Source organism: Thalia democratica, chromosome 9 (genome assembly GCF_965202585.1).
Source record: "Thalia democratica chromosome 9, ktThaDemo2.hap1.1, whole genome shotgun sequence".
In the NCBI taxonomy this organism is placed as follows: Eukaryota; Metazoa; Chordata; class Thaliacea; order Salpida; family Salpidae; genus Thalia; species Thalia democratica.
The window spans coordinates 33,047,265-33,062,529 of record NC_139173.1 but is presented as its reverse complement, the minus strand read 5'-3'; the positions used below and the strand labels follow the sequence as shown (position 1 = coordinate 33,062,529).

General features: G+C 26.4%; 1 protein-coding gene across 1 annotated transcript; it reads left to right on the top strand.

The window, feature by feature from the left end:
- Positions 1-1,188: 1,188 nt before the first annotated feature.
- LOC145844206 (tetratricopeptide repeat protein 29-like) lies at positions 1,189-14,586 on the top strand. The gene is made up of 10 exons (XM_082951578.1): positions 1,189-1,304; positions 2,320-2,428; positions 5,944-6,085; positions 6,311-6,392; positions 7,289-7,474; positions 10,419-10,536; positions 11,193-11,370; positions 11,734-11,949; positions 12,454-12,664; positions 14,013-14,586. The coding sequence occupies exons 1-10, from the start codon at positions 1,235-1,237 to the stop codon at positions 14,177-14,179; spliced, it is 1,479 nt and encodes a 492-aa protein (XP_082807704.1). The 5' UTR covers positions 1,189-1,234; the 3' UTR covers positions 14,180-14,586.
- The last annotated feature ends 679 nt before the right edge of the window (positions 14,587-15,265 follow it).

Sequence of the window (15,265 nt, the reverse complement as noted above, 5' to 3'; positions counted from 1 at the left end):
ATTAGAAAGCTTAAAAACATTTTCTCATGAATTATATTAAAACATTTTTTTTATTTAAACAGAATTTTTTGTTTGTTAGTTCTTTTAGGATCCATAAAACTTTAAAAAAGATTATGCTTAAAAATTTATTTGTAAAAATGGTAAAAAGCAACTTAGTTTAGTTTTAATGTAAAAAACAACTAAAAAAGAAGGAATTGATACATATTATAAGCTCAATACAACTTTTGTCTGTTTAGCAACCCTTAGCACTGTAAAAATCTCACTAATAACTCCATAAACATCTTTCTTGTATACATTTGAACATTTATTTCTTTGAACTTTCAGATGTGATGAGCTGAAATTCTCTATTTTTCATAACAAACATTAAAATGCTTTCAGGACTCAGAACTGTTGAACTTTTTTATTTTTTTATATTTCAAAAACTTAAGTCAACTCAGGTAATTATAAACTTTTAAGGATTAAAAAAAGAAAAATACTCAATTTTTTTTAAGGAAGTTATTTAAATACATTTATAAGTTTCTGTCTATTTTGTTTTAACTTGGATGAAATTGAGTTGAAAGTTTACAATATTTAAAGATTTTTCACTAAATTTCTGTAGTACATTTTAACTTTTGTCTTGAAGTTTACAAAGTAGTGTTGATTTCTACTTACAGTTTTTTTTTTACCCTGTAAACTGTTAACTTTATTTTTTGTCATAAAATTTTCGTTTTTAAGTTTTAAAAGTTTTACAGGTTTTACTAGATATTACAAGAAAATATTCTCTGTGGTTTCCAGCTTAAAATGTCAAACAAAATTTTTTAAGTCTCCACAAAGTTGACATGAAAAATTCTGTCCATATATTTGTATAAGAATTTTTTTAATTTAGTCATATTTTAATTGTCAAAGGTATTGAAGTTTTTATTTTCTATAAAACTGACTTATAGTTCATACTCTGAGCTTTCATTAAAAAGACAGCTTTAGTGTTTGTTAAAAAAATCACCCCTGTAGCCTGGATATGTCCTCTGACTTTATTCACTTACATCTTGGTTAAAAAGTATACTTTTTTTAAAATTTTTGTTAAACTTTTGTTTAAACTGTTCTGCTAATAACTTGCATTTAAATCTAGCCATGCTTTAACCAGTACTACTTGTTCAACAATAAAAGAAAGTTTTCGCTGTATGTTATTAATCAAATTTTTTACTGCACAGATAATTGTAACTATATATAAGCAATGTAATTGGAAGCTTTTATCAAAATGTCAGCTTTTCCACCGATAAGTCAGAAATCATCAACTATTTCTAATGATAATCAACTTCTTCTAAAAGGTAATAAATTTTATATAAAGTTAGTTGTTTTGTTTTATTTCTGTTTTAAAACTTTCTTAAGAAAATCACTAAATACTATAAATGGCTTGTTTCAAAAACGTTAGCTTTGTTTTTGTAGAACAAAAAAATAGAATAGTTTTGTAAACTGCAATAAAAAAACTGTTTTAATATGTTCAATATTTTTATGATTTTTATTTATTCTTAATTTTTTCCTAAAAGAATTTTTACTGCTTAAAAAATTCAATTTAAAATTTAGATTCTGTTATTATTTGGTGTAAGATGTATATTTTGTTTTGTAGATCACACTAAAACAAAATGTCCGGTTAGTTTTAAAAAAAGTTTTATACTATCTAGAAAACATTAATTTATATTGTGAATTTATATCTAATTATTGAAACTATATCTTTACTTTGTTACTATCCTTACAAATGATAACTTTACACTACATGTTGTAATTAGAAAAAAAAACATACCAACAAATTATATACTTATTCTACTGATTAGTATCAAAAAATATTTATAAAACAAAATAACAATTTAATGTATTTATACATTTTTAATATACACTATTTATGAACATTATCTAATTTCGAATTTAAACTATGTTAAAAAGTTTACGTAAGCAAAATAAGTTTTTTTGTTTGTATTTATTTTAATCAGATTTACAACTAACATTACTTTTCTTAAAGGTTTTCTTTTTTTGTTAAAATTTGTCATATTATCCATACAATGAAACTAAAAAGTATAAGTATTTTTATAGTTCAATATTATTTAAAAACCTTTTAGTCTAACATACAACAATCATAAAACTAAGCTTTTAAAATTTTAATTTTTTTTCAGTTTTTATAGAATTTAAACTATAATTTGTTTTTTTTAAAACTTTTTAAAATTTTGATGATTATTAACTAAGAAAAGCAATTTTGAAACAGTAAAATAAGCTTAAGTAAAAGCTTTTCAATGAAATTTTTTGAATTTTTAAAAAATTTTTATTCAAAGATTTTTTTTTCAATCTTAGCAAGAGACCGTAGGCCAACAAAAACATTGACATGGAAAGAAAAAATAGCGAGAAAACAAGATGTTTTAAGAAGCCAGATACCTTTTATTAACAGAGTGGACGTTGCCAAGTAAGTTTTAGTTTTAAAAACATATACAAGTATAAAAGTAGATTTTTTTAAACAAAATATTGCTGTTTAACTTTTTATTTTACAACTTTTGGAACAAAAGGTTCAATTCAACCCAGAAAACTTCTAAAAATTTATATGTTTGTTTGTTTTGAATTTTAAGGTTTCAGTCTACAATGTTCATTTAAGTATGAACACTTGTTTAAACAAGTACTTGTTCTTTTAATACTTTTATTTCAAATCTAATCTTAGAAAACTTCAATGAATTTTAGTCAGTTTTTTTTTCACAACTAATTGCCTTGTGTTTTTTTAATTTTCAACATTATCTTAGCATATGTAGCAACAGTTAAGCTCCTATATTTGTTTTTTTTAATTAAATTTAGATAATTTTTTTATACCATGTGGTTATTGTACTTTTAACTGAGAAATAATTAAATAAAAATCTTAAAACAATTAAGTACTATATGAAATTGTTTTGTATATTTTTACTTGAAATTTGTTTGTTTCAAATGTTGGAATAGAATTTTGTTCTATTTTAAAAACAAAGTTTTATTTTTTTTCACAACGCGTAAAAAGTCCTGTTAGAGAAACACATTTTAATTCTCATGCTGTTAACTTCTCAAACTAAATTTTAAATTTATGATTTTGTCTTACTACTTGTGGCATACACATGTTTTACTTATCTTTGTCTGTTTTATAGTATTAGAATTTTAACAATACAGAGTTGAAATTAACCAATACAGTGAATAAAGTTTTATTTTATTTTCTGAATGAAAAATGTTGTTAATCTGTATATAAAAGTTATATACCAAGGAGTCTACTTTGACTTTTCAACTTTGTTTGTTTCTTAATATTTGTCTTTAAACTTCCTAATGCTTTTCAAGTTCATAACAGCTTTTGAATTATTTGAATTAAAGGTATTGAGTTTAATTAGTTTCTAATCCAAGATGCATATTAATAAAGCAAAAAAAAAAAAAACTAAATCTTTGAACAATTTGCTTTATACTTAAACAGTATGTTCTTAATTAAATCCATAGTATATTTTGCAAGTTTAAACTTTATGTAGATTCTAATTTTAGCTAATAAAATTTTTTTACCACTTACCAAACCTTAAAGTAAGTTTTGAGGTATAAGCTACCAAAGTTGGTGGGTCGAATAGTTTTTTTTATAAGATGCACAACATAATAGATAAAATAATGTTTCAAGTCTATCTTCTTCTTAAATTGCAAGTTTGCTTAAATTTTTACAGTTATTCATTTAAAATATGTAAATTATTTGCCAAAAATATCTTTTTAATTTAAAAAATAAATGCTTTTTGTTATTTGAAAAGTCATTTTTATCTAAGATTTTTTGATCTTTAGCATTTATATTATTGTTTTTTACTTTTTAAACTGTCTAAAAACTGATAGGTATTTCATTGTATAAAATAGTGAATTTTAAAGGCATAGAGTGGTTCACCTTGATTTTTACAAGTTGATACTAATTTACTGAGTTTTATCTTAGCTATCATTAACCTTTACTTAACAAAAGTTTAGCAACACTCAAAGTAAATTTTGAGATGTAAAGAAACAAAAATTTTTAGTTTTATAGGTAACTTATACAGGGTTTCCAAAAAACCTAGAAACCTAAATTTTACAATTTATTGCCAAAAATCTTGGAAAATTTGGAATTTAAAAAACGTTGAAAAAACCTGAAATTTTAATAAAATTCACTGAAAACACTGGAATTTTAAACAATTTTAAATGAAAACAAAAAATCTATCATATACAATATTTTTTTTTTGTATTATTTCTAATTTTATTAGTTTTATAAATGTAAAGAAACAAAAGATTTATTAGTGTGTTGACTTAATATATATACATATATTTGACTAAAAATACTGTGTTGACTATAAAATACTCCTTAATTTACTAAGTAATAGGTTGTATAAATAGTAATAAAATTACTAATTAAATATTCTTGTAGTTCTTTAGAATAAATAAATAGCACCTTTATTTTACTTAATTTATTATTAAACACATTTAAGGTAGCATTACAGTATATATTTTATATTTTTATCCTTTTCAATACAGTTTTTTACTTTTTATCAAAATAAATTTTATTCTAAAAATGTTCATAAAACTTGTATTTTGAAAACCTTGAAAAAAAAGCCTTTTGGAACCTTGTTTTTAGAAGGTGTAAACCAAAACGGGATGAAATAACTATTTTACTACTAATCTTGCTTCTTCTATATTTAAATCAATTTTCTTCAAATTTTTAAAGCTTGTTTGTCACTAGTATTTATATTCACCAATTTATTATAAGTTAAATAAGAAGTTTTTAACTTATTTTAAAACCATAGTAGATATGTTTTTTTCAATCTAAAGGTTAAATTTGTAATTCCTTTTAAACTATAACATTTCTCCTTAAAAGTTAAGATATCTAGCTCAAAAAATAAACAGCAATAAATTTTTAGGGATACCTCAGTTAATTTACAATGAGAAAGTTGTGGTCTCTTCAATTATATTGGAAATGTTTTATAGCAATGACTGAATCTCAAAAATTAAATAATTTTTCCAAGTTTTATGTAAAATATCTTACCATTTAGACATTAAGATTTTGTTTTAAAGTCAATGTCATTTTTCATAAAATGTATACTTGTTTCAGGGTGGCCGGAAAACTTAGAATCTTGGAAAAACCTGGAAAACCTGGAATTTGACAATTTAGGCTAAGAAAATCAGGAGAAACCTGAAATTTTGAACAATTTTTACATGTTAAGTAGTAAAGTTTAAATTTGACAAAATAAATATGTCATATAGATAAAAAAATTTGTTGTCATCAATTTTTTTTTTATGAAATTAATTACTTAAAGAAGTTTTACAGTTTTTTTTAATGTTATTATGGTATTTAAAGATTTTTCTTGCCTTAAACTTAAGTAAACAAACTATTTTGTTAAAACGTGTATTTTTGAATACCTGGAAGAGATTCAAAAAACCTGAAAGAAATTTATTAAAAGCAGTTGGCCACCTGTTATTTCCTCAGCCCTTAACTTAAAAAACAATCTAGAGCCTCCCTTATGGCCTTACCTTTAAATCATTTGAATCAAGATAAATGTAAAATAGAACATTTGAAAAAAAAATCTTTTTTTTTTTGAAACTTTACTGTGGGTTTTAGTTGTAATTTTTTTTATAGGTTTTGTAGAATTTAAACATTAATAAATCTCAACTGAAATTTTAAGAATTACTGCTCGAAAACCTTTCAGTTTTATTTATTTTAAATTAAATTTATTTTTCTTATATAAACTTTTTTTCCTAGACAAACACATACTTGGAACTGCGTTTACAGTATAACAACTACATGTTATAAGTGAATTAAATTTGTGAAACAAAATTAAAATATAAATCATACTGTTGTGTTTTTTTTACAAAAAAAAATAAAAAATATTTTTAACGTTCACATTCATCCAGCACAAAGTTTTTTAACTAAAACTATTTCAAAAATAACTAAAACGAGTATTTTTCGTCACAAGTTTTTTTCAGAATACGCAACACTTACAAGCACAGCTTGTGCGTGAACCTTTTGAAAGATGGATTTCACAAAACGTTCGCGGAAATCTACAATTTGATTGAAAACAGAAAAGCCGAAAGACTAGCTGCTGGCCAAGACTCCATTATATGGCTCGTAAGTACTTTTTGTTTTATGTTTTCAATTTAGGTTTTTTTGATGATTCTTAGTTATATATAGGTAATCAATTTTGTATCAAAATATTAGCAAAAAGACAGTAATTTAAAAAACTGTACTTTTTTTTGAACAATGATTAAACCTTTTCTTTGAAATAAATGTTAAATTTGGTAACATGAAAATTTATTTTTTTTAACATAAATTTTTTTTAAGACATTTTTGTAGGAAAAATCTTTAGAAGAAAAGCCTGAAAAGTTAGATGAACTCGCAAAATATTTAACAAAAGCTGAAACTATGGAAAGAAATGGTAATTGTATATTATATTTAATTGAAGAGTATTTTATAAAATTTTAGGTTGTTTTAACTTTAAATTATAAATTATAAAGATTTTTAATTTTTCTCTAAGTTTTTTCAAGTAAATTATTAACTTTGGTATATTAATTGTATTTGTTTCCTTTAAGGTGACAGAAATATTTTAACTGCAGCAAGTTATATTTAAAATTTTATTTTTAAATTTTTGTTTTTCAAAATTAAAATTAATTTTAAGTAATGAAAAAAGTATTAATCAATGTGAATTAATAGCTCGAAATACAGATTTTCAATCAATTTGAGAGTATTTTAAAGTACTAATAAAAAACACACTGCATTAATATTAAATAAAAAGTTCAGTAGCATAGTTTAATACTTATAAGATTTTATAAAAATTTTGTTGTCAAAACAAAAATATTTAGTATTTTTAGCATTTAAAAAAATAATATACTAATCTACATGTGTATTTGTTGTTAACAATAGATAAAGAACTAACAAAATAAATAAGTCATAAAAAATCATCATAAAAAAAATAAATCTATGAATATTTTTAAAACTTATCATTTAAAAAAACTTTTTTTAGAAAAAAATAATAAAAGATGTTCAAAAAAATTTATTCTGACTTACTTAGTTATTGTTTTTTACAAGTCAAAAACTCAGTAAATACTCTTAAAAAAGATATACCAGATCCTGAAAATAAGGTTCCGACTATTACGGGTCCATTTTTAAGATTTGGGTCGAGCTGGATCCGGATCCTAGATTTGGTAGATTACTACAATAAAAATACTACTTAAAATTATAAATGCCTCATTAGCACTGTGGTTGGTCAACTACAACAATTAGCTATCAGGCAACTTAAAATTTTATTTATTGTACAATATAACATACCCACAGGAAAATGGAAGGATGTGTATGAGAACCGCGTGAGATTGGCGGAATATTTCCTGACATCTGGGGACAGGTGGCTGAGCGACTACTTGTTCGAAACGGCTTTGAACACCAGCAAGAACATAAAGCTGGACGGCAGGAGAAGGGAGGCAGAAGCTCACTGCAACAGGGCACTTGCTCTTGAGAGGAATGGTTTGTATGCTAATTGTATATATGTATATATTTATTTGAAGCTCACTGCAACAGGGCACTTGCTCTTGAGAGGAATGGTTTGTATGCTAATTGTATATATGTGTATATTTATTTGAAGCTCACTGCAACAGAGCACTTGCTCTTGAGAGGAATGGTTTGTATGCTAATTATATATATGTATATATTTATTTGAAGCTCACTGCAACAGGGCACTTGCGCTTGAGAGGAATGGTTTGTATGCTAATTGTATATATGTATATATTTATTTGAAGCTCACTGCAACAGGGCACTTGCTCTTGAGAGGAATGGTTTGTATGCTGATTATATATATGTGTATATTTATTTGAAGCTCACTGCAACAGGGCACTTGCTCTTGAGAGGAATGGTTTGTATGCGAATTATATATATGTGTATATTTATTTGAAGCTCATTGCAACAGGGCACTTGCGCTTGAGAGGAATGGTTTGTATGCTGATTATATATATGTATATATTTATTTGAAGCTCACTGCAACAGGGCACTTGCTCTTGAGAGGAATGGTTTGTATGCTAATTATATATATGTGTATATATTTATTTGAAGCTCACTTCAACAGGGCACTTGCTCTTGAGAGGAATGGTTTGTATGCTAATTATATATATGTATATATTTATTTGAAGCTCACTGCAACAGGGCACTTGCTCTTGAAAGGAATGGTTTGCATGCTAATTATATATATGTGTATATTTATTTGAAGCTCACTGCAACAGGGCACTTGCTCTTGAGAGGAATGGTTTGTATGCTAATTGTATATATGTGTATATTTATTTGAAGCTCACTGCAACAGGGCACTTGCGCTTGAGAGGAATGGTTTGTATGCTAATTGTATATATGTGTATTTTTATTTGAAGCTCACTGCAACAGGGCACTTGCGCTTGAGAGGAATGGTTTGTATGCTAATTATATATATGTGTATATTTATTTGAAGCTCACTTCAACAGGGCACTTGCTCTTGAGAGGAATGGTTTGTATGCTAATTATATATATGTGTATATTTATTTAAAGCTCACTGCAACAGGGCACTTGCGCTTGAGAGGAATGGTTTGTATGCTAATTGTATATATATGTATATTTATTTGAAGCTCACTGCAACAGGGCACTTGCTCTTGAGAGGAATAGTTTGTTTGCTAATTATATATATATGTATATTTATTTGAAGCTCACTGCAACAGAGCACTTGCGCTTGAGAGAAATGGTTTGTATGTTAATTATATATATGTGTATATTTTTTTAAAGCTCACTGCAACAGAGCACTTGCTCTTGAGAGGAATGGTTTGTATGCTAATTGTATATATGTGTATATTTATTTGAAGCTCACTGCAACAGGGCACTTGCTCTTGAGAGGAATGGTTTGTATGCTTATTATATATATGTGTATATATTTATTTGAAGCTCACTGCAACAGGGCACTTGCGCTTGAGAGGAATGGTTTGTATGCTAATTGTGTATATGTATATATTTATTTGAAGCTCACTGCAACAGGGCACTTGCTCTTGAGAGGAATGGTTTGTATGCTTATTATATATATGTGTATTTTTATTTGAAGCTCACTGCAACAGGGCACTTGCGCTTGAGAGGAATGGTTTGTATGCTAATTATATATATGTATATATTTATTTGAAGCTCACTGCAACAGGGCACTTGCGCTTGAGAGGAATGGTTTGTATGCTAATTATATATATGTATATATTTATTTGAAGCTCACTGCAACAGGGCACTTGCGCTTGAGAGGAATGGTTTGTATACTAATTGTATATATGTATATATTTATTTGAAGCTCACTGCAACAGGACACTTGCTCTTGAGAGGAATGGTTTGTATGCTAATTATATATATGTGTATATTTATTTGAAGCTCATTGCAACAGGGCACTTGCTCTTGAGAGGAATGGTTTGTATGCGAATTATATATATGTATATATTTATTTGAAGCTCACTGCAACAGGGCACTTGCTCTTGAGAGGAATGGTTTGTATGCTTATTATATATATGTATATATTTATTTGAAGCTCACTGCAACAGGGCACTTGCTCTTGAGAGGAATGGTTTGTATGCTTATTATATATATGTGTATATATTTATTTGAAGCTCACTGCAACAGGGCACTTGCGCTTGAGAGGAATGGTTTGTATGCTAATTATATATATTTGTATATATTTATTTGAAGCTCACTGCAACAGGGCACTTGCTCTTGAGAGGAATGGTTTGTATGCTAATTATATATATTTGTATATTTATTTGAAGCTCATTGCAACAGAACACTTGCTCTTGAGAGGAATGGTTTGTATGCTAATTGTATATATGTATATATTTATTTGAAGCTCACTGCAACAGGGCACTTGCTCTTGAGAGGAATGGTTTGTATGCTAATTATATATATGTGTATATTTATTTGAAGCTCATTGCAACAGGGCACTTGCTCTTGAGAGGAATGGTTTGTATGCTTATTATATATATGTGTATATATTTATTTGAAGCTCACTGCAACAGGGCACTTGCGCTTGAGAGGAATGGTTTGTATGCTAATTATATATATTTGTATATTTATTTGAAGCTCACTGCAACAGAACACTTGCTCTTGAGAGAAATGGCTTGTATGTTGTAGTTAATATGTTAATATATATTTATACTTAACACCAAAGCAGTTTTAGGTTCATGTTAGTCTATTATTGGCTAATAAATACTATTTAATTTGTAAATAGTCAATTAGTATTTATTTATTCACATAGTGTATTTGTTTTTTCTTGTTTTTACTTTGACTCTAATTTTAGCGTGGAATTTGTTCATTAATATAATGTAATAGTTTCAAAATTGTAAATTAAAGTTCTACTGATTAATTTTAATAAATAATAATGAAAAGTTTCAAACGGATTTAGTTTCCAAGTTCGCACTTTAATTTTATTCAGGAGACATAGTTGAAGGATTGGACCACATGAGAAAATTTCACAAAATAACGGATGGTAAACCGTGGAAAAATGATTACGATGTTCTACTTTCAAGTATATCTTGCAGACATCTGTGTAGGTATGATTGTATTAAAACATTCAGAATATAAATCCACTGTCAATATGCTTTATTTAAAGTATTAACGAAAATGCAAAACGTTTTAAAGCTTTAATGTTGCTTTTGCACAGTAGTGTTTTTTATGGTTTGTAATTAAAGTTTTTTATTTAATTTATTGATATTTTTTTGTTACTGTACAAACTAATTTTAAAGTTAGACAGGTGATCAATAGTTAAGATCAAATTACTATTTAAGATGTACTCATTACTAAGATTTCATTTATTATGAAGTCAATGAATATAAAACAGTTAATTTAATGTTTTACTGTCATAACTATAGCAATTTCTTAGTACTTAAAACTTTCTTCATTACCTAAATCTTTTGAAATAAAACAAACATGCTTTGTTAGTAAAACAAATATGTTTAGTTTTTATCTCAAAAATACATCTAACATCTGACTTTGCTTCATACTAGCTGATAATATTGATAAAAGCTAGAATTCTGGTGCAACCTAATGATTTCTGCTTTTGAAACACTTTTACTTTGGATTGATTGGTTTAGAATTTAAAACTTTCTCCATAGCTTTTTGCGTTTTTACTACTGCAACTTTAAAAAATATAAAATAAAGTTTTAATCTGTATAGTACTTGGTAAATAAAATAATAAAACACTTTACAGGTTGTACTTCACACTAGCGGATAAGAAAAATGAGGATATAGAATACCAGTTGAAATGCCTGCACGATGCCTACCAAGTAGCATCCGAGAGCAAAGACGAATCTCTCCAGAAAGCTAAGTGTGCGCTCAAGTTGGCTAAAAAGTACGAAGAAAACGACGACTCGAAAACTGCACTGCAGGTAGTTGCATGCGTTGAACTGATTTGCGTTTTTGTTACAAAGTAAATTTATTTTTATATATAAGAGTGTAATATAAACTGAGTGTTAGATAAAAAATATTATGTTTGTAATATAGCAATATTAAAGTTTTCATCTATTAATGTGTTATAAAGCACACAAAGCGTTCCACTTTTTTAACTTAAAAACTTAATCTTCAATATATCCGTGGTATTTAAAATAAATTGTGAGCTTGATTTTTTAATTAAATTTCAAAATCTCAAAACTTATCGAAACTTCAAGTAAACCATACCTTATTTGTAATGTTCAGACAAAAACAACTTTAACTTATTAATTGGTAAGTTGAAATATTTTCACCCAACACAGTATTTAAACGAGTGCCTGGAGATCTCGCAGCAGCTGGGCGAGGGGAAATTGTACGCGAGGTGCTGTCAGCAGATGTCGCAATCGCTTCAGTCGGTGGGGGAGGTAGAGAGAGCGCTGATCTTATTGGACATGTTCGCGGATGCGGCCAATCAGGTGAAGGATAACAAGCTGATCGCTTCCAGTGCGGCGTGCCTCGGTGAGCTCAGTATTACCAGAGTGCGTTTTATTTTTTTTTTTTTTATATTGTTATATACAAAGAAAACAACTTGTGATACATAGGTTTATTTTGTGTTTTTTTATAACTCAATACTATTTTTATTCTAAAAAAATGCTGTTTTTGATAACAGGTTTGATTATTAAAAATCCAGGGTGCGTTTTGTTTGTATTTTTTGTTATGAAAAAAGCTATTCAGTATTACAAAGACTTGTTCCAAGTTTTTATTTATAATTATATTTACTTTATAAGTTTTACATATAAAAACAGTGGTAATAAACAGTATAACTAAGAGGATATGTTGTATATTTATTGAGTAGCTCCCTTGAAGGTGCAAAGCTGTGTTTAAAGCTAAAATATAAAAGTTTTCGTTGTCTCACCCAAGAACTAACGTCCCATGCTTTTTTTTCTGAAAAATTCAGAAAGTTTAGTGTAAAATTGTAACAGTTTTGTACTGCATAAAAAGTAAACAGTATAATTTTTTAAACAACTTGTACATATTTTCAGGGTGAATACGAGAAGTCAGTAACACAATGCCAGTCCGCATACAAATCATCAGAAGTAGACGCGATACAGAGACCTTCTGTGCTACTGGGTATATCGCAAGCGTTCAATATACGCAACAGTTACAATGAGATGATTCAACAGGCAGATACCACGATTGATCATCTGATTAGTTGGAAGAATGACAGAAATTTCAACAGTGATCTACAACCAAGTTTGTTTTGTTGTTTTTTGTAATATTGTTTATACTAATTTTTTATTAAATATTTTATTTTTGTTTAAAAAGTAAAATTTAGTTACTACAAATATTATTTTTTTCTTATCAACTTTTCAAGTCTAAACATTATTTTAAAGAATTTTTCGTATTACGTTTAATACGTTCTATATGCTGTGATATATTTTTTGAGACGTGTATATATATTTTTTCTAATTAAATAATTAAGTTAATGAGGCATGCAAAAAGTTATATTTAAATTAAAGTAATTGGTTTTAAAATTACAATATTTAAATATAAGAAAAAATAAAATATTTAATTCCAAATCTTGTATTGTATAAAAATTTTTAAATAGACCACTAATTTGTAAAAATTAATGACCTTTACACACAACTAATTTAAATTTAGAACTTCTGACTTTGATTTATTATAGCTTAAACATTTGTTTTAAACGCCAAAGAGTATAATCACCGTACTTTATATAATAATCAAACTAAATTGTTAACATAAATAACTAAAAGTTGTTTTGTAAACATATGAAATATGCTTAATATAAAAAATAAATCCACATTTTATATTTTTGTCTAATCAAAACTACATTTTGGTTGTTTAACTTATTTATTTTTGGTGATAATTTTGAAACAATTAAATAAACAAATTAATATTTTGTTATTAATGTTATATTGTCGGTATAAACTGCCTTATAAACTGTAAATGTATAATAACAATCATTTTAAGTCATGTTACTTTATTAGATTTAATATAAAGTTTTTGAAATTTCTCATTATAAAAAGTTTAATAACTTTTAATCCTAAGTCTTATAAGTTGTAAATACAAAATTTTTTTTTTTTAATTAATCATTATTTTGTTTCGAGCTACGCATTTCAAACGAGAGTTTCCAAAGTAGGCGAAGATATCGTCACTTTTGGTAAAAATTCGGCTATCAAGGGGTGATTACTAGTAAAGGGGCTAAAAAATAGTAACTAACTTTTAAGGGGCGGCATATAATGACGGGGACGATTATTTTTATATTTCTACCAAGTGGGCGATTGTGAAAATAAGTTTTGGAAATCCTTGTGAAAACTAACAAAGTTACGATAACACTATTAGAAAAATGACAATGTACAATTAGCAGTTTTTAAAACAACTTTTCTGTTTAGATTCTTTATCATCTGTTTTTAAATTTAAAGACCTTTTTATAGGTTTTTAAAACCTCTCTTCTATTCACAGATGAACTATTATAATTATATTTGATTGAAAACAATCGTCTTTATATAATACACAATAAATTCAATTTATATTTCAGGATCTTATTTAAAGCTCAGTAATTATTTCAAATAATTTCCAGGTTCGAGTGTTTCAGCCTCGGGTATTCACCCAAACAACACCCCGGACCCCACCGAACCCTTCGAACAAGGTAGTCATGACGACCACATTCAGTTGGGAGGGGAGGCAGCCAATATGGTGACGTCACCAATCGAAGGTGAAAATGTCGGAAACGGCGATGAAGTATAGTGTGACGTTATAATGTAAATTTCATAAGACGATTTTATGAAACTGTGACGTCATGATTAAAAGTTTACTAATGTTTTCTGTTTGCCGAAATATTTGGCTTGTTTTAAAGCTGGTTTTGGAAAATTTTTAAATAATTTTTTATTAAAAAACTGTGTTTTTTTTTTGTGAAAAATTTTGTGTTTGGTATAAAAAAAGAAATGTATTGCAGTGATTTTACATCAAAATATTTTTTTCGTTATTACTGTAAAAAAGCTTTTTTTTTTACAAGTATTTAATTTGTTTTTACAAACACATAAATAAAAGAATTTTTCTGACAGATTTTTCAAGTAATTTTCACAGCACTTAATTTTACTCAAATAATAGTCAGTGTGATTTAATTCCTGTTCAAGTATAAGTATTATAGAATAAAGTTTAGACAGAAGTGTTTGTTACAAAGTTACTTTTCATTAAAGCAAATCTTAAAGTATGTGCACTTCAAGTGAATTTTATAATTTTAATTTTCTTTCGTTCATATGTAGTATTACATTTCACAAAACACTTTATATGGAAAGTTTTATACGTAGATTAAAAACTTTTCATTTATATATACACCAAAATAGTTTTTCTTACAAAAACATAAGATCTCCTTGTTTACATTATACTGTAAGTAAATTTTTAATTGTTTATTTTAGTATATAATAAACAACAGTTTTATACAGTTATTTCGTTAATGAGATATTTCTATCTCATTTATTTCTTAGTAAAGTTTTGTTTATTAAACATTTTATGTAGAAATTTATAATTTTTATACATAATATAACATAGTCATAATAAAGGTTTTTGTGCAGTAAGTTAAGTTAAAAAATATGCTGATTTCAATTTGTTATTGGTTTAAGAATTTAGGTATTTTGAATTTTTTTAGTAACTGCTATTTAAAATTTTGTAAAGTAATGGAAAAGAAAGGTTGTATGAGAAAAATGTTTTTATTTTTTTTTAACAATATTAAACCTAATTAGACTTCTCAAAGATTAATCAAAGTAAAATTAAGCTGTGCACACGAGTAGTTCTACACATTTTTCTAATACAACCTTTCCTTTTCATACTTAA